Here is a 24,661-nt window from a genome sequence, read left to right on the forward strand (position 1 = left end):
GAAAGAATTTTCCATCATTGTTTGAAAATCACTATGGTGACTCATGACATAAGCTCTGCAGCTGACTTCATAATACCACCAGGTAGCCTTCTTGAAAGAAGAACATGGATGTTACTTAAGTGTCTAATTGATAGTTTACTGTGAATTTGGTGTGAAAACCATAAATGTCATGTAGAGCTACCTTATTTCTAATTTAAACTTTAATATTCATGATTCAAAGCCTGCCACTATCAAATTTATTAGGATGTGTAGAAGCCTCATTATAAAATTTGATATAATAGTTTTATTTCTCATTAGATAGGAAGCTTTCCATTTTTCACTGACCTGTGAAAGGGTGGTAACTTCATGCCTTCACTCATCTTCTTTTAATTTTAAGACCCTTTTCTTTCTGAAGTTTTTATTTTTAATGTTTCTTTATTTTTGAGAGGGAGAGCTCAGGTAGGGGGGCAGAGAGAAGGGGACAGAGGATCCAAATTGGTTCTATGCTGATAGCAGTGAGCCTCATACAAGGCTCGAACTTGTTAATTGCGAGATCATGACCTGAGCTGAAGTTGGACGCTCAGCCAACTGAGCCACCCAGATGTCCCTGTGAAACTTTTAAAATACATTCTACGATAAGAGTGTTTTCATTTCTGCTTACACTCTATAGCTTAAGACAGAAAGCTACCTCAGTGTTTTGAGGTACATGCTGTAGGAGAGCAGAAACGTGTCTGTCTTTTAATGTTTGGGTAAGCATATATGAGGAATGAATAGTGACTGTTAAGGCAAGGGATTAGGTTTGTAGTTGAGAATTTTCTATAATGCTTAGGTTCATATGACAATGTACTGTTACTTTTCTGTTAACTTTGTGTCTCTTAAACTGGAAGGCAGGGGACAGTCTTAACATGCTTTGAATTGCTTAGTTTTCAGAATAGATGTTTGTTTAATAAAGAGCCATATGTAGTGCTAGTGTTTATGCTGTTGAACATGAAAATTCCCCAAAGTAATCACTAGGTAGGTTTTCTTTTGATGTACATTTTAAATAGTATTGTCTGCAGTTTTCTGCTTTTCTAGTAAGACGAAAGGATTCTATTCCTTGTTTTCGATTTTTTTTCTTAATTGTTAGTTATGGGATCATTGTGTTGTTTTCCCAAACTAATTTCCTTTTGCCTTTTTATCACTGTATATAATGTTGTTATCCAGTTCATTCACTGTGTTTTCTTACCAGTAAATACAAATATTCTTTTACACAGTTTAGGTAAAGAAAGTTAAACTTGTGCTAGGTGTAAATACCCAATTTGACCAGATTAAGATTTTTTAAAAGGTTTATTAATGAAAAAGCGTTAATAGGATTGGAGGGGCTGCCCCAATTTCTCTTACTTCTAGTTATCATATACATTGCTGCCAGATAAATTTTTTTAAGTCACAAGTCTGACCAGATCATTTTTTTGAAAAAATCCTTGACAGTTTCACTGGTTCTAAGAATCAAATTAATAAACAGAACTAGTGCTTATTAAACCCTTTGTTGGCTAGGTGCTTAACATTTAAAAAAATGATTTACTTCTTAAATTTGTATAGATACACAGCCCCATTTTATAGATGGGGAAAACATGTATCAAAGCAGTTTTGGTTTTACTGTTGTCATAAACTCAAATAGATTTGAAATAACTTTAACTATTTGTGTTGCTTTTTCTACATAGGATTATTTTATTAGGAAAGTGAATCTAGTAAATGCTTTGTTTGAATATCATATGGCAGATGCTAGTATTTATAGTTGAGGCTAATAGAATAAAGTACACGAATACAAAAATCTGAAATTTTACTTTTTAATATTATTTTACCAGAAATGTTAGTCATAATTCTGAATTATAATTTCTGTTACTCATTAGTTGTTAGTATAGTAAATAAATGTACAGTATATTTTGAATAAATGTTTACTTGCATTTGAGGTCAGTGTAGAAGCCAGGTATTTGGGGCAAGTGGTGGTTCTTTTCATACCTCTGTATTTTTTCTCTATGTTCTTTATTTTGTTTGAATTGAAGATAATTTTCACATATGTTGATGTCCAAATGATATATTGCTTTTAATTCAACCTCAAAAGAATGAGGAATCTATAAATAAGATTATTCTAAAAGACTGATTCATTGCTTCCACATAAATAACCTAAATTAAATTGCATGTAGTTCTTTCAGGTTATTTAATGTTGCTAGTGTATCAAATACTTGTAAAAGATTATCTCAAATATATAATCTCCAAATTCTTTAGCTTAGTGCTACTTAAAATGTGGTCCATGAGCTTTTTGTAGCTACTCTTAGAGGAAATAAATACAGAAATCAAGAACATTTAGAAATAATTTGACAGTGATGTTATGTCTCTTCAATCTAATAATTGGGGCTTGGATTTTTAAAAAAACTGCATTTATTGCATTTTGCAAAATTGAACGTGCAGATATGAAATAAAAATTGATCCTTCACTTTGATAGTTTGAGAAACTTTGGTCTGGTTAAATACTCTCAGTATTTGTATTAACTGTCCATTTCTACTTACCTATTGAAGTGTGTGAATATTTTAAATTTGTTTTTGGGCATAAAATTTTATAGATTTCGCAGGAACGTGTTGAAACTTTATGAAAAATTTTATTTAATTCTAACATCTTGCTTAATTTGTATGAAATTCCATTTTAGGGAACAAGTTTTGGGGAATAATGTAATAGAAAGCAGGTTGTTTTGAAAGTTGTGAGGGAGTTGTTAAGGCAACTAGTTGCTTTAGTTATCAGCAAACGTACCTCCAGTCACAGAAGGCAGGAAAATTGAGGGAGGGGAAAGGACTAGTTGTTTCTTTAAACTTCTAGGAAGGAATAGAGACAAAACGCACATTTGGTCAGTAGGGGCTTAGTTTAAAGCTTGTGAAACATTAAATTTTGTATGTAATTATTTTAATTATTAGATTTCTCTTAAATTTTGAAGTCTGGTTGCATTTATAATGGTAAATCATAAGCAGTGTTTAATGGTGGTTTCAAACCTAAAATACATGTAACATTAATATCCATAGTGCTTTGTTACGAACATCTGTAGTATGTATATAATTTAATATGTAATTCCTGATTAAGTTTTGTCCTTTTTCTCTTCTTTCTAGGAAGATGATCGTTATGATCTTGAAGACCTTTCTGCATAGAAATGAGGGAAGTACAAAGAACCAAATATAGTTCTGAACTTTCAGATCTGTATTTTGAGATGATTTTATTTTCAGAATGAGAAGTATATCTGGTTATCTTTATGAATGTAGAGACATGAGAAGAGAGTTATGATGGCAAAAAACAAAGAGCCTCGCCCCCCATCCTATACGATCAGTGTAGTTGGACTCTCTGGGACTGAAAAAGACAAAGGTAACTGTGGAGTTGGAAAGTCTTGTTTGTGCAATAGATTTGTACGCTCAAAAGCAGATGAATATTACCCAGAGCATACTTCTGTGCTTAGCACCATTGACTTTGGAGGACGAGTAGTAAACAATGATCACTTTTTGTACTGGGGTGACATAACACAAAATGGTGAAGATGGAGTAGAATGCAAAATTCATGTCATTGAACAAACAGAGTTCATTGATGACCAGACTTTCTTGCCTCATCGGAGTACGAATTTGCAACCATATATAAAACGTGCAGCTGCCTCTAAATTGCAGTCAGCAGAAAAACTAATGTACATTTGCACTGATCAGCTGGGCTTGGAACAAGACTTTGAACAGAAGCAAATGCCCGAAGGGAAGCTCAATGTAGATGGGTTTTTACTGTGCATTGATGTGAGTCAGGGATGCAATAGGAAGTTTGATGATCAACTTAAATTTGTGAATAATCTTTTTGTCCAACTATCAAAATCAAAAAAGCCTGTAATAATAGCAGCAACTAAATGTGATGAGTGCGTGGATCATTATCTTAGAGAAGTTCAGGCATTTGCTTCAAACAAAAAGAACCTTCTTGTAGTGGAAACATCAGCACGATTTAATGTCAACATCGAGACATGTTTCACTGCACTGGTACAAATGTTGGATAAAACTCGTGGCAAACCTAAAATTATTCCCTATCTGGATGCTTACAAAACACAGCGACAACTTGTTGTCACAGCAACAGATAAGTTTGAAAAACTTGTGCAGACTGTGAGAGATTATCATGCAACTTGGAAAACTGTTAGTAATAAATTAAAAAATCATCCTGATTATGAAGAATACATCAACTTAGAGGGAACAAGAAAGGCCAGAAATACATTCTCAAAACATATAGAACAACTTAAACAAGAACACATAAGAAAAAGGAGAGAAGAATATATAAATACTTTACCAAGAGCTTTTAATACTCTTTTGCCAAACTTAGAAGAGATTGAACATTTGAATTGGTCAGAAGCTTTGAAGTTATTGGAAAAGAGAGCAGACTTTCAGTTATGTTTTGTGGTGCTAGAAAAAACACCTTGGGATGAAACTGACCATATAGACAAAATTAATGATAGACGAATCCCATTTGACCTCCTGAGCACTTTAGAAGCTGAGAAAGTCTATCAGAACCATGTACAACATCTAATATCAGAGAAAAGAAGGGTAGAAATGAAGGAAAAATTCAAAAAGACTTTGGAAAAAATTCAGTTCATTTCACCTGGGCAGCCGTGGGAAGAAGTTATGTGCTTTGTTATGGAGGATGAAGCCTTCAAGTACATCACAGAGGCTGATAGCAAAGAGGTGTATGGTAGGCATCAGCGAGAAATAGTTGAAAAAGCCAAAGAAGAGTTTCAGGAAATGCTTTTTGAGCACTCTGAACTTTTTTATGATTTAGATCTTAATGCGACACCTAGTTCAGATAAAATGAGTGAAATTCATACAGTTTTGAGTGAAGAACCTAGATATAAAGCTTTACAGAAACTTGCACCTGATAGGGAATCTCTTCTACTTAAGCACATAGGGTTTGTTTATCACCCCACTAAAGAAACCTGTCTTAGTGGCCAAAATTGTACAGACATTAAAGTAGAGCAATTACTTGCCAGTAGTCTTTTGCAGTTGGATCATGGCCGCTTACGGTTGTATCATGATAGTACCAATATAGATAAAGTTAACCTTTTCATTTTAGGGAAGGATGGCCTTGCCCAAGAACTAACAAATGAGATAAGAACACAATCCACTGATGATGAGTATGCCTTAGATGGAAAAATTTATGAACTTGATCTTCGGCCAGTTGATGCCAAGTCGCCTTACTTCTTAAGTCAATTGTGGACTGCTGCCTTTAAACCACATGGGTGCTTCTGTGTATTTAATTCCATTGAGTCACTGAATTTTATTGGGGAATTTATTGGAAAAATAAGAACTGAAGCTTCTCAGATCAGAAAAGATAAATACATGGCAAATCTTCCATTTACATTAATTCTGGCTAATCAGAGAGATTCCATGAGTAAGAATCTACCAATTCTCAGGCACCAAGGGCAACAGTTGGCAAACAAGTTACAATGTCCTTTTGTAGATGTACCTCCTGGTACATATCCTCGTAAATTTAATGAAACCCAAATAAAGCAAGCTCTAAGAGGAGTATTAGAATCAGTTAAGCATAATTTAGATGTGGTGAGCCCAGTTCCCACCAGTAAGGATGTATCAGAAGCTGACTTGAGAATTGTCATGTGTGCCATGTGTGGTGATCCCTTTAGTGTGGATCTTATTCTTTCACCCTTCCTTGATTCTCATTCTTGTAGTGCTGCTCAAGCTGGACAGAATAATTCCCTAATGCTTGATAAAATCATTGGTGAAAAAAGGAGGCGAATACAGATCACAATATTATCATACCATTCTTCAATTGGGGTAAGGAAAGATGAACTAGTTCATGGGTATATATTAGTTTATTCTGCCAAACGGAAAGCATCAATGGGAATGCTTCGAGCATTTCTATCAGAAGTTCAAGACACCATTCCTGTACAGCTGGTGGCAGTTACTGACAGCCAAGCAGATTTTTTTGAAAATGAGGCTATCAAGGAGTTAATGACTGAAGGAGAACACATTGCAACCGAGATCACTGCTAAGTTTACAGCACTGTATTCTTTATCTCAATATCATCGACAAACTGAGGTCTTTACACTGTTTTTCAGTGATGTTCTAGAGAAAAAAAATATGATAGAAAATTCCTATTTATCTGATAATACAAGGGAATCAACCCATCAAAGTGAGGATGTTTTTCTACCATCTCCCAGAGACTGTTTCCCCTATAACAACTACCCTGATTCAGATGATGATACAGAAGCACCACCTCCTTATAGTCCGATTGGGGATGATGTACAGTTGCTTCCAACACCTAGTGACCGTTCCAGATACAGATTAGATTTAGAAGGAAATGAATATCCTATTCATAGCACCCCAAACTGTCATGACCATGAACGCAACCATAAAGTGCCTCCACCTATTAAACCTAAACCAGTTGTACCTAAGACAAATGTGAAAAAACTGGATCCAAACCTCTTAAAAACAATTGAAGCTGGTATTGGTAAAAATCCAAGAAAACAGACTTCCCGGGTACCTTTGGCACATCCTGAAGATATGGATCCTTCAGATAACTATGCGGAACCCATTGACACAATTTTCAAACAGAAGGGCTATTCTGATGAGATATATGTTGTCCCAGATGATAGTCAGACTCGCATTATTAAAATTCGAAACTCATTTGTAAATAACACCCAAGGAGATGAAGAAAATGGATTTTCTGATAGAACCTCAAAAAGTCATGGGGAAAGGAGGCCTTCAAAATACAAATATAAATCTAAAACCCTGTTTAGTAAAGCCAAGTCGTACTATAGAAGAACACATTCAGATGCAAGTGATGATGAGGCTTTCACCACTTCTAAAACAAAAAGAAAAGGAAGACATCGTGGAAGTGAAGAAGATCCACTTCTTTCTCCTGTTGAAACTTGGAAAGGTGGTATTGATAATCCTGCAATCACTTCAGACCAGGAATTAGATGATAAGAAAATGAAGAAGAAAACCCACAAAGTAAAAGAAGATAAAAAGGTAAGTTTAACTTATAAAACTTTACTGAACAGTAATAATGTTTATGAAGATGTTTGTTTTGCCTTTTAAAATACGTATTTTTTAAGGTAACGAATATTATTGAGAACTTAGGCTGCATTAGGTCGTTCGGTAAATAATTAGCTCTTTTTAAAATGTTTTTAGTATTTTGTGAGGGTGAATTATTTTCATTACTTTTTAAATTGCATTATTTTTTACTTGTGTCTTCAGAAGTTTGAATTCTTCAGTGTAATTATTCTAGGTGAATATGCTTATTTTCCTTTTAGAAACGGAGATATAAAGTGATTTTGCTCTTTTTTTTGTTTTTACGTATCCCACTTATCTTTTTGCCTTCTTGACCTAGCAGTTTTGCAAAATTAATTTGACCTACCAGTATCAAAGATACTAAAATATAATTAATAATTTGTAATATTGGAAATTATTCGCAATTTTGGAATTTACAGTTCCAGGAAGCTTCTTTGTGGATGGTGGTGTCCTGCCTAAAGACATGCAGAAAGGTTTCTGAAGTTTGAATTGTAACGTTCTGACCAAATAGCAATACCGTATTCATTTTCAGTAGATATTAATTTACCTGATGGTATTAAGCATTAAAAGCTTAAATATGTATGCTATTAAAGTTATAATTAATAATTTTAATTAGATCTTTATCACAGTGGTACCTTAGCACCTTTACTTCCAGTACTCTTTGACTCTTGAGTGTGCATAAACTTTCTTCAGATTTTTTATGGTTTTAAGATAGTCTTTCAGCAGGCTTTCATTGTCCATGTTGATAATTTTTTCATCAGTTATGTATGTCCATCATCTTAGTACATATTTACTGCAGGTACTCACAACACATGCTACTAGCTAACGATCTTTCATACTCAGCTATTAATCACTAGTTTTTACTATACATTTTATCACCACCAAAAGACTTCAGCATTTTTTGTTATGTTATTAAAACTACTTTTAATGCATATTAACAAAAATAAAGCATTTACAGCCTTTCCATTTTAAATTGCTTTTGTGTATATGTGTGTTATTTTTCTATTTTTGATCATAAGTTTACTTAGTTGTTTGGTAACTTTTTTTTTTTTTAAGTTTTTTTTTTTTTTTTAATGTTTATTTTTAAGACAGAGAGAGACAGAGCGTGAACGGGGGAGGGTTAGAGAGAGAGGGAGACACAGAATCTGAAACAGGCCCTGGGGCTCTGAGCTGTAAGCACAGAGCCTGACACGGGGCTCGAACTCACAGACTGAGATCATGACCCGAGCTGAAGTCGGACGCTCAACCGACCGAGCCACCCAGGTGCCCCGGTAACTTTTTATTATAATTTCAACTTGGAGAATAGTTGCAGGAAGGATAAAAGCTTTTGTATATTCTTTACTGAGATTTACCCTCAGGAAGCATTTTGTCCTGCTTCCTTGATCTATTTGGTGTGTGTGTGTATTGAGGTTTATTGTTTTGAGCCCTTTGAGATTAAATTGGAGATGTTGGACTCTTTCTACCATTAAATACTTCATTTTGTGAGAACAAGAACATTCTCTTAAATAGTAACAGTACAGATACCAAAATGAGGAAATTTGATGATGGTGCAGTACTATTATTTAATATACAATCTATGAGCAAACACTTAGGTTTTCAACATCTATCTCAATAGTTTTCTTTATATTTCCCCATTATTCCTAATTTTTATTTAGTTGCAGTAGTAGTGTATATGTGCTTTTTTATTTTTTTCACTTAGTTGTATTTTTCCATATTGCTCCATAGTATTTCAGTTAATACCTTTACTTATTACATTGTTTTCCATTTAACAAATTGTTTTAAAACTGGGTGGCTAGGCTTCTAGGTTTTTAATTTTGCTATCATTTTTTATTGCAGGGGCCAATTTGCATGAAAGATTGCTCTTTTTCGATTATTTTCTTTTTTAAATGTTTTATTTTTGAGAGAGAGAGCATGTAAGTGAGCACGGGGAGGGGCAGAGAGAGAAGGAGACCTAGAATCTGAAGCAGGCTCCAGGTTCTGAGCTGTCAGCACAGAGCCTGATGTGGGGCCCAAGCCCACGAACTGTGAGATCATAACCTGAGCTGAAGTCAGACATTTAACCTACTGAGCCACCCAGGCACCCCTAGGTCATTTCTTTAGGGTAAAAATATTCAACAATTGAATTCCAAAGACTTAAATGACTCGATATTTATTATTACTATAGTTATTTTAGTGTTAATTTCTTAACTATGAGCATTGTGAGGAAGGAATATACCAAAATTGTATTTATGTTCTGAAATTTTAGCACATTACCTGATTTCAGTTAGTTTAGTAATAATATTCCTTGAATTAAATGTTTCTCATACATGATTTGTCTTACATAGTCACTTAATTATACACATGGTCCTTGACTTAGGATGGTTCCAACTAAGATTTTTCAGCTTTATGATAGTGCAAAAGCAGTAGCACATTCAATAGAAACCATACTTAGAATTTTGAATTTTGGTCTTTTCCTGGGCTGGTGAGATGTAGTACGATATTCTTGTGATGCTGGGCAATGGTAGCAAGCTGCAGCTCCATTCAGCCATGCAGTCATTCATGAGGGGTAAACAACCATTCTTTGCCCACAAAATCATTCTGTTTTTCACTTTCAGTGCAGTATTCAGTACATTTCAGAATATTCATCACTTACTAATAGCATAGTCTTTGTGTTATGTGATTTTGCCCAACTGTAGACTAATGTGTTTTGAGAGCATTTGAGGTAGGATAGGCTAAGCTATGATGTTCGACATGTGAAGTATATTAAGTGGTTTTTTGATTTAATGATATGTATTTTCAACTTACAATGGGTTGAGCAGGATATAACCCCATCCTAAGTTCAGGAAGTTCAGGAAGATAAGAATTTTACTGAATCTAATATCCAATGTTAATTGATATTATAATTAATATAGGATTTTATTGTTTCTTTTTTAAAGATACATAAAGTAATGGTGGTATTTACATTCACCACATCTTAAAATCACTAAATACAGTAATTTGTCTTTAATTTTTGTTATTATTCCACAGAGAAACATGGGCCTAGGTTCTCTTCTTCTTCACTTGCAATGGTTCATAAATTTGCTTCTACTCAACCTTTTGTATAATGTACCTCTTTTCATTTGGTGTCATTCTTGTCCTCACTTCTATTGAAGTGGTGCATTGGCTTTGGGTCGTATTTATAATCTGCTTTCAGTTGACTTAACTCACGGTAGTTTGCGCTATTTTAATCTTTAGAGCTATTTTAGAATTTCCTTGTACTTTCATATAACATTGCTTTAGTTTTTAGATTCATGTATTAGGATATTTGAACTCTAAGAAAATTGAAGAAATTCTATTTTAGAAGTTTTTAGGTCTGTAAATAATTTTTAATTTTTTAATTTATCACTTAAATGTTTAGTTTCTATACCTGTGATCTTAAAAAGATAAACATAGTTTACAGTGAAATTTTACAGAAACAGTGTTGGACCACAGCTATATTTTATGTATTTGTGTGTATATATGCACAGTATATGTCTTAGCTCACTCCAAAGCTAACTTTATATAAGTTATCCATAATATTTTTTTTTTTTCCAAGCAAGGCTGGAGCACTTTAGTGCAACTTAATTTTCCTAAAAATTATTTTCATTGTGTAAGCTGGACTTGAGTAATTGTCGTGTCATGTTTCAGTTCAGTAAGCATTAGCTAATAACCTGCTAAACACTTAAATTCTGTACAGAAAGTTGTTGAAGGATATAAAAAAAAGAACACACATCCCCTTAAAGAGTTTAAATGGTAGTTAGAGAGACCATACCTTGTGCTTGGGGCAGTGTTAAGAAAGTACTACTAGAACAATTTAAGGAAGCGTAGTTAAGGGCACATGGTTTGTTGGAGCCAGACTTCTGGGATTTGAATCCAGGCTCTGTCATTTACTAGCTGTGTAAGTGTATAATCATTCTCCACTTCCAACTAGGAAAATGGAGATAAACATACTTCTTGGGACTACTATGAAAAATCAGTTCATATTTATTTATAGCAGTGCCTGACGCATTAGTAAATTTGTTAAATAAAGTACGTACACTATTTTTTGATAGTATCACTTAAATATAAATATTAAAGGAATACAGGCCGAGCTATTACCCTAGAGTTTATAGTTAATTTCACAAAGCTTCATGAAGAAAAAGGTACGTCACCAGTTTGGGGTATTTTGGTTGGCTTTAAAGAAGGAGAAAAGATTTTAGGTGGGGAAAATCATGTTTACAGAGGCATAAAATTGTTACTAAGTAAGGTGAGAGATGATAGGAAACTGCCCTTATTTTGGGGATATTGTGAAATAGCACTGCATTTATAAAAATCTGCTAAGTTGAAGAGCTAGTTTAAATCCAAAAGCAGTTAGTTAAGCAAGGCCTGAGGAGTAAGGAAAGTTGTGTTGGATTTCAGGTTGCAGGTAGGGAAGTGATTGGCCTCACATAGTCTAGGTGGGAAGCTGATGTATATACTCCGTTTATTTTTACTTATTTTTTTAAGTAATCTGTATACCCAAAGTGGAGCTCGAACTTAGAACCCCAGGATCAGGAGTCACATCATCTACCGACTGAGCTTCCTTACATATTCATTTTTTAAGTTAGAGAGCTACAGAAACCAAATGAGAAGTCAATAAAGCTAAAAGTTGACTCTTTAAGAAGACTAGAAAAGTAGACAAATGTCCTTCAAGATTAATCAGAAAAAAAGAGAAGGCATAATTAAATACAATGAAAAAGGGAACATAATCACAGATAGATTAAAAAATAATAGAACATTGGGGCACCTGGGTAGCTCAGTTGATTAAGTGTCTGACTTCAGCTCAGGTCATCATCTCACAGTTCATGAGTTTGAGCCCTGCGTCACGCTCTGTGCGAACAGCTCAGAGCCTGGAACATGCTTCATATTCTGTGGCTCCTTCTCTCTGCCCCTTTACTGCTCATGCTCTGTTTCTCTGTCTCTTTCAAAAGTAAACGTTAAAAAAAATACTTAAAAAAAAAATAGAATACTATCAACAGTTTTATGTCAGCATATTTGAAAGTTTAAACAAAATTAACACAAACTCAGAAAAATACAGACAAGAAAGCTTTGAATAATCCCATAACTATTTTTGTTGTTGTTGTTTTTAAGAGAAGGAGAGTGAACGCAATGGGGGGGGGGGGGGAGAGAATCTTAAGCAGGCACCACATCCAGTGCAAACATGATGTAGGGCTCAATCTCACGACTCTGAGATCATGACCTGAGCCAAAGTCAAGAGTCAGACACATAACCAACTGAGCCACCCAGGCACCCCAGTCCCATAAGTTGTGGAGTAATAGTTTTATCTTGCACAAAAATACCAGGCTCAGATCATTTTATAGGAGACTTTTCAAGGAATGGATGATTTCAGTGTTCTTCAAACTATTCCAGAAAACAGAAAGCAGGAGAATACGTTCTTTAATTCATTTTCTTGAAGTCATCTAGTCTTAATTTCAGAATCAGGCAAGGATGGTATAAGAAAGGAAAATTATAGTCCTGTTTTGCTTAGGGGAGTGTACATGCAAAAATCCTAAATGAAATACAGGTCCACAGGCCCTTGACTGCAGTTTTGAAATGCAACAACTTCTGAAAACCAAGTTTTTTGTTTTTGTTATTTTTTTTCAAACTTTGCGACACAATCTGATTTGACCTGCTCTTGGTTGCAGAATCTTATTTGAGGCTATTTTTAATCATTGCTTATCTTATTTAGAGTAAATATCCATACAGTTCACTGCAGAACCGACCCACACTTTAATGGGGTTACATAATTGACAGTTTTTGTACTGTACATTATGGCTAATGACTAAAAACTTCCAAATGCTAAAACATATTTTCCTCAAGGGTTTTAGATAAGGGATTTTGGACATATAATAGCAAAAAACATGCAGCAACAGTGTATGGAAGGCATTTTATTAAATTTAATAAATTCATAGAAAACTATATTATGAATAGATAAGAACCTTAACTTGGAAAAAAGGTTTCTACAAATAAACAATTGAAATCTGCAATAAATATCCTGCAACAAATGCCCTAAATGGGGAAATGGACTCTCTTTTCAACCAGGAACAAGACAATGTGCACACTGTCACCACTTTATTCAGTATTATGTGGAGGTGCTAGTCAAAGCAATAAAATAAAAAAAATTAAATGCATGAATATTAGAATGGAGGAAGCAAAATTGTCATTATTGGCTGATGTGATTGTCTATGTAAAAGCCATAAAGGATCTACAAATAAATTAATGGTAGTAGAGGAGTTAACAGAAATAGTTTGAGTAATATCAGTTACCAAAAGTCAATTGCTTCTCTATATATTGGCAATAAATAGTAAAAATAATTGGAGAAGATACTAGTTACAGAAGCATGGTAGATTATCCAGTGCCTGGGAGTAATTATAACATGTGCACACCACTATGTGGAAAGGTATTGAAAAACAGTGAAAAAGATCTAAATAAATGGGGAACTCTAGTGCTTTCCTATCCATGAATATAGCATATTATGAAGAAGTCATTGCTTTTCAGACTAATCTCTGGATTCAGTGTTTCATTCAGAGTGTCAGGGTTTTTCAGGTTACTTCACACAGTGTTTTTAACCCATGTATGGAAGAGTAAAGAGCCTAGAATAGGACACTTTTTTAAAAAAAAGTTTATTTATTTTTGAGAGATAGCAAGAGAGGGGCGGAAGGAGGGAGGGAGAGAGAGAGAGCGAGAAACCCAAGCAGGTTCTGCTTTAAGCAGAATTGCGATATCATTACCTGAGCCGAAATGAAGAGTCAGATGCTTAACTGAGCCACCCAGGTGCTCCTAGAATAGGCCACTTAAGAAGAAAGGCAGAGGTGGAGTGGTGGTGATGGGTGTATGTGCTTATTTTATCAGATAATGTAAAAGTTTAGCATGTAAGACTGGTATTGGCACAGAGATAGGCATATTGACCAGTAGAATAGAAAAGTGCACCTCAAAACATCTAGTCTTCTGTCTTGGAACTGTTATTCCAGTATGGTAGCCAACGGGGCTATTGAAATGTGGCTTATCTGAATTGAGATGTGCTAGTATAGAGGGTGAGGAAAGGCCTCCCTGAGAAGTGTCATTTTAAGTCAGATATGATGGGTTAATAGGACTTAACTAGTGGAATGGTTGGATGGTTGGAAGACTATTTAATGCTGAATGAATAGAGTGTTCATGTTGTGAGAGGGAATGTGGTATGTTCTTTAAAGAGGTCACTGTAAGTGGTCATTAATCTAAGGAAGGTACTGGCATACTTTCCATAGAGTCAGGTAGTATTTTAGGCTTTGCAGGTAATGTAGCCTCTGTTATAACTGTTCAGATCTGCTGTTGAAGTATAAACACAGGCAGCAGGCTGAATTGCTGACCCTTAGTTCTGTGGGAAAGAGTAGTACAAGGAGAGACTCGCGAGTTGGGACTAGACTTGGACCTTTTTAGCATTGTTAGACATTTCTGTTATTTAGCTTTGGAGTGATACATTAGACAGTGGATGGATTTGAAATCACTTGATTTCCATGTGGTGAATGGGTTGAGCCATGGAAGACCAATTAGCATATTGCAGTAGTCTAAATAAATCATGATGAAAGCTTTTGAGTAGTTGTAGTGGGAAGGGAGAATGATGGCAGTGGAGGGAATGAGATGGATTTAAGAGTACCTAAAATCTCTAAGATTTGATGGTGTATTGTTTGGGGAGAAAGAGTGAGAATGGTAAATGAGATAGGAAAGATACCTTCTTGGTTTCTGGCTTATGCAGCTTTAACAGTGTTGATGCTGTTTATGATGTAGAACATTAGAGATTTACCAGGTTTAGAGTTGGGGAGTGGAAATTATAACTTTGGTTTTAGAGTTCAAGTGGAGATGTTAATTTGGCAGTTAGATGTTCTCACAGGAGAGGTCTGAGTTGGAGATACATATTTAGGACACATTGAAGTAGAGATGGCAGATGAAATTAACCTTGGGGAGTACAGAGGAGTGCCTACCAGAGCCTTGAGTAACTGCCGGTGTTGAATGACTAGTCTTTTGTTCCATTACGGTGGATTAGTTTCTATATTCATTTTTAAATTAAATACTCTTATGAATTCTGAACCCAAGTTTATACATTTCTTTGTGTTTTTTTTCCCTCTAAGAGGAGAGGTCATTCTGTTTACCTTTGTTCTTTGATTCCAAGATGGGAGCTGTAGTCTTAAAAACCTTTTTTCAGATTCCTTAATACCTAAAAAGTTATGACTTTTGGGTATTAGTGGCATCTAAGGAAGATCTGTTTCTCTTAAAGTGGGCTTGTCATTCCTGCCAGTCAAAGAAGGCTTTATGTTTGATCGTCCTTTATTCTCTACTCCAAAATGAGTTTAGTGTCAGTTATGAAATCAAAACCTTTTAAGACATTTCTTGATTGCAACCATCAGAATTACTTTGTTTATATCATACACATAAATATTTCTACATAGATGAAATCTCAAAAAACAATACTGTATACATTATTTTGATTTTCTAGTCCATTACAGTGAAATAAAGAGGTGCTGGTTGTGACCTACTGAATTGATTTCATAACTTACAGGTGTTTGAAAAAGTGCTTTAAGACCATGAACTGAATGAGAAATTTGAGTTGCATTGGTAAAATTGCCAGTTTTTAATACACTTATTCAATGAAATGAGGTATACCTGTGATCAAGCCAGTTTGGTTTTTCTTCAGTATCTATTTCTGTTACGCTAGCTTGACTCAGATCGGAAATAGTAAATTATTTGTTGAATTTTATGGTGCATTAGAGTGAGTTGGTATTTCAGCTTCTCTTAATACTGTTTTTCTGTCTTGTTTCCAGGTCCTGAGTCTTTTCATCCTCTTATTTATATTAGTGACTACCAATTCCTCTTTTATTCTCAGATGTTGCTTCTAGTCTATATTCTTCTCGATGTATTTTACTGCTTCTTTCTTACTAAACCTGATTCTGAGATAATGCCTTAGAAGATTCTGCTGCTTTAGCCCTTGTAATACGGTTTGAGGAAGGATACCAAAATAGGCATGTTACCTTTAAAAAAAATGAAAGGGGTAGATGCCTATGTATGTAATGAGTCACAAAATGTTAATTTAATATTAATAAATAGTGAATTGATACCTGCTATTAATACTTTAGATTCTTTTGAATGTAATGAATCTTAGGTTTAGTTTTTACTTCTGACTTGTAGAATCTGTCTTTGTTAATAAATAAAGTACTTTTAAATATACTGTTAATCAAACAGTGGTGGCCAGAATTTTTTTTTTTGATTTATAAATTGTTCATTCCAGATATAAGAATGAGATATATATCTGCATTGAACTGTTTTGTCTGTATCAAAATGCATAAGTTACAGGGTAAGTTTGCCTTTCACTTCTAGTGTGTATCCCTTAACTTGTTGACAGTTAATTTGATGGACTATCAGTGTTCACATCTGAGAAAAACTGAAATTCTTTAAAGAATTTTAATCAAGGCTAAATAAAAATTGGATGCTAAAAAGCTTACTGTAGAAAGAACAATACTTTTAGATCAGATACAGATAGAGTAGGCTTAGACTTTGTTTAATGAGCAAGGTCCTTTAACGGAGCCTTGAACTGCTTGGAAGTTTCAGGTTTTCTATTTTATATTTTGGGAGAGTACCTTAGTTTTCTTGTTGGCAGAGTACCCATTATATTGATTATTATCTTGCAGATATTCCTTAGGGGAGAGAGAGTGTGGGTCACTCTTGTAAAAGTGATATATTCAGAAGAAAGGGAAAGCTGCTTTCCCAGACTCTCCTCAGTCAGCATCTTTTCTAGACTATGTATCTTGATTTGGGACTGTACCCATTTGTAGCCAGGGAACTCTGGCCAGGAGAATAGAGTTTATGGTACTAAATATAGGCCTGAGCCTTTATCCCTAGAACTTTGGGTGGAGTTGCCTTTCCCCCAAATTGGGTAATTTGTTAAGGGATGAAAACCATAATATCTGTTACAAGGAAGATTTATATCTTGTTTATAATAAATTTTTATGGCCTGATACAGTATGTTGACTGTTGTCAGTTGAAGTCAGTATGAGTATGTGGCTTTGTTTTTGTAGTGGTGAAAAAGAACCCTTTATGTGTGTGTGCTTTTTTTTTTTTTTTTAAGTAATTACCATTTAGTTTTGACTTAAGGAAACTGTCAATTTATTCAATGAGCATCTTATTGAATGCCCACTATGCTTGAGCGCTGTTTGAGGTTAAGGGTACAGGAATGAATTGGTGTGTGGGCTCTGCTGTCAAGGAATTCAGTCTAGTAAAATTTGTTGTTGAAAATTAAACATTTTATACTTAATTGAGATTTAGCAGAACTTATGGTTTAATATTTCCATTCTCATTTGGAAAGCATTTGGTGAGGTGTTCTTTAGTAACCATTTCAATTGCTTTCTTACTGGCTATTGGCTAAATTGGTCTATGCCTGATTATTTACATGAAGTTCCTAAAATTTCTCATAAAGTGGGTGACGTTTCTGGTGCCAGATACATTAATTTATGACATTACATAGGTGTGGATATATTATGTGAGTATTTCTGTTTGTGTTTTACAATTTGCTATTTATTTGTTCTGTGCTGTCCATTTGACCATGATTTTTAACTTTTCAAATTCATATTGAAAAATACGTACATGGGTGAGGTTTGTTTTTTTTTTTTTTTAATGTTTATTTTTGAGAGACCGCATAAGTGAGGGAGGGGCAGAGAGACAGAGGGAGACACAAAATCTGAAGTAGGCTCCAGGGTCTGAGCTGTCCGTACAGAGCCTATTGCAGGGCTTGAACCCACAAATTGTGTGATCATAACCCGAGCTGAAGTTGGGATGCTTAACTGATTGAGCCATCCAGGGTCAGCCCCTATATGGGTCAGTTTTTAAAGTATATTTATTTTACTCATGTGTTCTAATAAGGCTTAATTTAAATACTTGTATCATTGGTGTGCTTTTTTTTTTTTTTTTACTAACTTAGAAGCAAATGGAGCGGCACCTGGATTGCTCATTTGGTTAAGTGTCGAACTCTTGATTTTGGTTCAGGTCATGATCTCCCAGTTTGTGAGATTGAGTCCCCAAGCTCCGCGTCAGACTTTGTGCTGTCAGCGTGGATCTTGCTTGTGATTTTGTCTCTCTCTTTCCCTCTGTCCCTCACATATGCTTACTTTTTCTCTCAAAAAATAAATAAATAAATTTAAGAAAATTAAAACGTAAATTTCTCCAGTGTGGCATTCTTTTCAAACTTTTTTTCTTCGCTTTCATAACAGCATATTTTGAATGTTTAGCAAAAACTGGCATACCACAAATTCTGAAATTTTGTTTTTTAATTTTTTTTAATGTTTATTTTTGAGAGAAAGAGTGTGAGCAAAGGAGGGATAGAGAAAGAGGGGGGACGCAGAATCTGAAACAGGCTCCAGGCTCTGAGCCATCAGCACAGAGCCCAATGCGTGGTTCACACCAGCAAACTGCGAGATCATGACCTGAGCTGAAGTCAGACAGACACTTGTCTGACTGAGCCGCCCAGGCACCCCAGTATTGAAATTATTCTTAATTCTACAGCACACTGATTGTAATTGTTAGAACATGTTAATATATCAAGGAGTCACTTAACTCTGTTAACATAGAAAATTAAAGCTTATAATTTTCTATCAGTGGTCAGTTGTTACTGTTCTAAGACTTACGGGTAATTTTACAGGGCTGTCACTTTTATGTACTCCAAAATTTGGTATACTACAAATTGTCCCACTTTAATCCTAGAAGAGTTATTTCTGTAATAGGTATAGTTTTATGATTTCTAACTGTAATGTTTTGTCATCTCAGCTGATGTTGTAAAGGAGTCCTCGAGTAAAAATGACTTAATTTATGAGTGTGAAAAGAAAAACCCCAAAAGACTGCTTTTTAAAAATAGTAATTTTTGATGTTTCCAATTTTTAAGGACAAAATATAAGTAACAAAAGTGATGTGAGTGTATCTAACTTTATCCATGTGGAAGGTAAACTTCAAACATTTTTTATAAAGTAATTGTTTTGAGCTTCAGGGGAATTGTTCTTAACCTTTGAAAATTTGAGGAAAAGTTTGGGTATTTGCCCTGGAAAAATGCACATGCACAAAATTTTAAGGGTTTCATATATTTTCTAAAGCTGTGGACTCTAGCTTAAGAACCTCTGTTGATAATGAGGAAGGAAGAAGACACACTGAAAATTTTATCTATTGATGATAGATTGACAATGATTGATGTCTGATTGACAAATATTGATGTCTGATTGACAATCGTTAGAGTAACAAAGTACCTAACAGATTAGTTGTGAAGCAAAAGAAAAATCAGTGGTTTTAAAAGGAAGTGCTGGGGGGCTTCTGGGGGGCTCAGTCAGTAAGTGTCCAACTCTTGATTTCGGCTCTGTTCATGATCTTGTGGAGCCTGCTTGGGATTCTCTCTCCCTGTCTCTCTGCCTCTTCCCCGCTTGCTCTTGTGCTTTCTCTCTCAAAATAAATAAAAATTTAAAAATAATGGAGTGGTGGATGTAATAGAAAACATATTTTTATGTGAATACAGTTAGTAATATGTATTTGAGGAAACTGGGAGGAAAGCCATCCATTATTCTTTTAAATAGCTAGATGTTTTGCTAGGACCCTCCCCAGATGATTCCATGTTTATTTTTTGGTTGCTGAAGTTGTTAATGGCATTAATAAAATAACTACCAGGTAGATAATTTATATTGAAATGCTTTATAGGAAGATGGCATCTTAGAGATGAATCATTGCTAGAAACCAGTTTGTCTGTTAGTATGAACAAGAACCCAGACCACATTTATTTATCCTCAGTTACTGTCTCTTCCTTCTTTTTGCTGAGTGGTAGCTTAAAGGGTGTGAAAGAGCCTTCACAATATCCCTGATTTCCAAAGTGTGTTTATACTCTCAGCTAGCACCTACAGCTTTTATAGACTTTTTGAAAAAGGATTGAAGAAGCCTTCGGGGAATCCTGGCTTCCATTTAAGGCTTTTCTTCTCTTTTTCTTTTTCCCTTTTCCCTTTCCCTTTTCCTTTTCCTTTTCCTTTTCCTTTTCCTTTTCCTTTTCCTTTTCCATGCCCAATGTGGGGCTTGAACTCATGACCTTGAGATCAAGAGCGGACACTTAACTGACTGAGCTGCCCTAAGGCTTCTTTCTTATACTGACGTAAGTGTGTGATATGATATAATACTTACTCCTCTCACCTAAAGTAATCACTTTGAAGTAGTTTTATCACTTTGTAGTTTTTTTCTTACTACACTGTAAACTTTTTGAGGAAAGTTCTGATTATCATTCATCTTTGTGTACCTTACAGTACTATTTCTCAATCTTGAGTTACCTATTGAGCTTTTTTAAAGTTAAAATTCTCACACTTCCCAGAAATCTGTCTGTAGCTATCTCCCAAACTTGAGTCCTTCATCCTTGTTTTTATTAGCCTAGCACGATTGTTCTCAACCAGGGTCAGTTTTGCCCTCCAGGGTACATCTGGCAATGTCTGGAAACATTTTTGGCTGTCACAACTGGGGTAGGGAGTTGCTACTGGTAGCTATTGGGTTGAAGCCAGGGATTCTGCTAAACATCTTAATGTTTGTGGCACTCTCCCACAACAAAGAGTTATACAGCCCAAAATGTCAATAATACGGAAGTTGAGAAATCCTGTGTAGCAGAATGTGGTCTTTAAGGAAATTCCTGTGAGATTCTAGAAGTCAGTCATACAAGGCATGTTTGTACCTGCTCTTTATGAAAGGCAAGATTTCCTCATAGGTCATAGATTTTACTTCCCTCTCCTTAACATGATTGGATGAGAATATATTTTCAGCAAGGAGCTACTGTGGGCCAAAGCTACATGCAATTGCTATTTATCCTACTTAGCTGATCTTTATTCTGCTATAAAATACATTGCTTACATTTCATTGTCCTAGTCTTTAAAAAATTTTTTTAATGTTAATATATTTTTGAGAGAGATGGAGGGGCAGAGAGAGAGGAAGACACAGAATCCAAAGCAGGCCCCAGGCTCTGAGCTGTCAGCACAGAGCCCAACACGGGGCTCCAATCCACAAACCGTGAGATCATGACCTGAGCTGAAGTTGGGCCCTGAACTGACTGAGCTACCCAGGTGCCCCCATTGTCCCAGTCTTAAATTTGTCATAATTTCTTACTTGGGTTATTGCAGTGATCTTTTCTTTCTTTCTTTTTCTTTTTTTCTTCCAAGAGAGCATGAGCATGGGAGAGGGGCAGAGAGAGCGAGAATCCCAAAAGGCTCCATGTTTAGCACAGAGCCCAATGTGGGGCTTGATCCCATGACCCTGGGATCATGACCTGAGCTGAAATCGAGTCGGTTGCTGAACCAAATGAGCCACTAATGATCTTTTTCAAAATAGCAATTTTAATATGAGATAATTATAGGTTGACATGCTCCTATAAAATAATGCCAAAAGATCTCATACACCCTTTGCCCAGTTTCCCACAAATGTAACATCTTGCAAAAATTGTAATACAATATCACAACCAGGGTATTGACATTAATATGATTCACAAATCTTAGTTTTCCCCGAGTTTACTTGTACTGTGTTTGTGTGTGTATGTGTGTGTATGTGTGTGTGTGTGTGTTTAGTTCTGTGCAGTTATTCACATGGGGTAGGTTTGTATATTGACTACTGCAAGGTGCAAAACAGTCTATCACCAACAGATCTCTTCTGTTGTCTTTTTATAGCTATGCCCTCCCCTCTCCTCAATCCCATCCATAACCCCTGGCAACCACTAATTTTTTTTACACTTTCTCATTTCTTAATTTTGGCAGTTCCAGAATATTATATATAAATAGGATCATACCATATGCAACTTTATGGGATTGACCTTTTTTTTTTTTTTTAGCATGATTCCCTTGAGATTCAGTCAAGTTGTTGCCATAAATCTATAGTTTGTCCTTTTTTTTCCTTTTTTAAAAATTTTCCTGAGTAATATTTCCACGGTGTGGATATACCACAGTTACTTAACCTGTTGATGGATATATGTTCTTTCTAGTTTTGGGCTATTATGAACAAAGTAGCTGTAAACTGTAAAATTTTATACAAATTTTGTACAAATTTTTATATAAATACAAGTTTTCATTTCTCTGGGATAATGCCCAAGAGTTTACACTGGGTCATTTGGTATTTTCATATTTAGTGTTAGGAGAAACTGCCAGCCTATTTGCCAGAGTGGGTGTACCATTTTAGATTCCCACTAGCAGTGTGTGATGGATCCAGTTTTTCCACAGCTTCATTAGCATAGGTGGTACAGTAACTTACGTTTCTATGTCTCCTGTTTACCTTTGCTTCACACTGTTGTTTTATGTTGCTTTCTGAGGAATAATACTGAAATAGAAGTGCCTAATCTGTCTCTCTGCAAAATATGTTTTGTGGCCTCTGTGTAAAGTTCATATTTCTTAGGGACATACCTGAACCCCTTTGCAGTGTGGTCCTTACCTTCCTTTCTATCCACATTATTTGTGCCGGCACATTCCAGGTGTACTGAAATAGGTGTTAAATAGATGCAAAACAGTAGCTGTCTTAGAGTTATTGTGACAGTTAAGATTATACATGTAATATTACCAAGTACATAGTGTATAGTTAGCAGTAAATAATTGGCAGTTTCTAGTGATTTCTGATTTCTTATGCTGACATATGGTAGGCACCCAAATGTTCAGATGAGAAAGTAAGTGACCTACAGACCAGATTCACTTCTACATTCCTGAAATATCCCTGAACTTCATCTCTTACTTTTTAAGTTCTGCCTTTTGAAGTCTGAATTTAAGCCTTGCATCCAATTATTTTGGCACTTAGTCACATACTATTTTTTATGTGCTGTTAATTAAATGATAGGTAGTGAGATTTGTTTTCTTTATAACATATTTCTTGAGAGCATTAACCTTACTTGCAACAATTTTTGTTTTGCACAATACCTAGCATGATGCTATGCACATGGTGCTCAGTTCTTATACACTATTGAAAGTACATCACCTTACATCCAAATGAATTCCTACAGAGTTGGCTGTTTAATTCTTCTTGTAATTTTATGATGTGTAATAATTATTCTGTGCAAATCCTGATTTTATAGCTTATGTACATGCATATAGTGACTTTTATAAATAGATCTGCAGAATTAGGTATAATGAAACTTTGCATAAACTGGTAAGTACACCAACAAACAGTACTTTGTGTATTAACAAATCTTATATGGTAAAAGCTTTCTCTGGTTCCTGTTGTAATTTTGTGTGCTTCTGTCAGTGTTTACTGAGCATCTATTTATCATGTAGTATCACTGTATTTTGTCAGTACAGGTACCAAAAAAGGGAAAAATGGACAGTTTCTCCATAGTATTTTGGAAGTAATACCAACAGGGCTTCTTGTGCAGTTGCTATGGAGAGTAAGGGAAAAGGGAAAAATCAAGATTGACTCCAAGATTTATGGTCTAAACCAGTGGATAGATTTACTGAGATAGTGAAGACTAGGGTGAAAGGTTTCAGACCAAAGGGAATCAAGATGTCTGTTTTGTGCTTTTTATGTTTTATGTTAAAATATCTAGGTCGAGATCCCAGTGAAATTATAAAGGTTACATGTATGAATCTGGTACTTAGAAGAAAAGTTGTCATTGTCAGGATGTAAAGAGATTTACAGCTAGGGATTAGATGAATTCACCTATGGGTACAGTATAGTCAGAGAAGAATGGGGAGCTCAGAACTGAGTTTGAGTAAACCAGGAAGAGTTGTTGGCAGGTGAAACTGAAAAGGGAATCCTTTGAGCCAACAGTAGTGAAATGGGAGCGAAGAGAGCAAGTGTTTAAAGAAGTAGTCAGGAAAGAATGTTACTTAGAGCTCAACAAGGATGAAGAGAATTGTTTCTTTTTAATTTGGTAGTGTGCAAGTATCTAATCTTAACAAGAAATTACGTAGAATAGAAGAGAAAACAGAATGGAAGAGAAAACCAGATGGAAGAATGGGATGTGAAAAATAGTAGATGGAGATGGCATCTCCAAGAAGTTTTGCTGTAAAAGGGAGTAAGACACCTGAAACTAATACATAACACTGTGTGTTAATTAACTGAAATTAACATAACTTAAAAAGCCAAGAAAAAGAAAAGGAGCAAAATTGGGGTAATAGCTAGAAGTTAATGTGGAATCAAAAGGGTTTTCATGTTTGTTTTCAAAGATGACAGGTGGTAGGGGGTACCTGGGTGACTCAGTCATTTAAGCCTTGACTCGTGATTTGTGCTCAGGTCATGAACTCACCTTTCATGGGTCCTGAGTTAGGCTCCGCCCTGAAGGTGCGGAGCCTATTTGAGGTTCTCTCTCTCCCTCTATCTGTCCCTTCCAGGTTCACTCGCTTGCGCTTTCTCTCTCTCTCAAAAATAAATATTAAAAAATATATAATTAAAAAAATAAAAATGATAGGTATTAGAGAGTATTTATATGTTCAGAAGAATGACCTGGGGAGGGACAAATGTTATAGAAGAGAAGGGGTAGAGAATTAGTGGTAACTCTTTGTATAGTTCAAAGAATTTAGCCTTGAAGACAACTCCAATGTTAACATTGCTCCTTAAAAAAAAAAAAGTCATTACTTTTCCTGTCCTTTTATTTTCAACTCTTAGGA

The 24,661-nt window shown here is 35.2% G+C and overlaps 1 protein-coding gene across 4 annotated transcripts in view; it reads left to right on the forward strand.

Moving 5' to 3' along the window:
• Nucleotides 1-24,661, forward strand: part of ARHGAP5 (Rho GTPase activating protein 5) — a 78,614-nt gene that overhangs the window by 10,008 nt on the left and 43,945 nt on the right. For all 4 annotated transcript variants that reach the window (XR_008417169.1, XM_053889335.1, XM_019428097.2 and 1 more), the window contains exon 2: nucleotides 3,114-7,001. Coding sequence is in view for 3 of the 4 variants with exons in the window: in XM_053889335.1 (XP_053745310.1) it covers nucleotides 3,282-7,001 (3,720 nt within the window). In the remaining variant the exon portion in view is untranslated. The remainder of the gene's footprint in view (nucleotides 1-3,113; nucleotides 7,002-24,661) is intronic.

This window comes from Panthera pardus, unplaced genomic scaffold (assembly GCF_024362965.1).
Source record: "Panthera pardus isolate Hobbes unplaced genomic scaffold, ASM2436296v1 HiC_scaffold_24, whole genome shotgun sequence".
Lineage (NCBI taxonomy): Eukaryota > Metazoa > Chordata > Mammalia > Carnivora > Felidae > Panthera > Panthera pardus.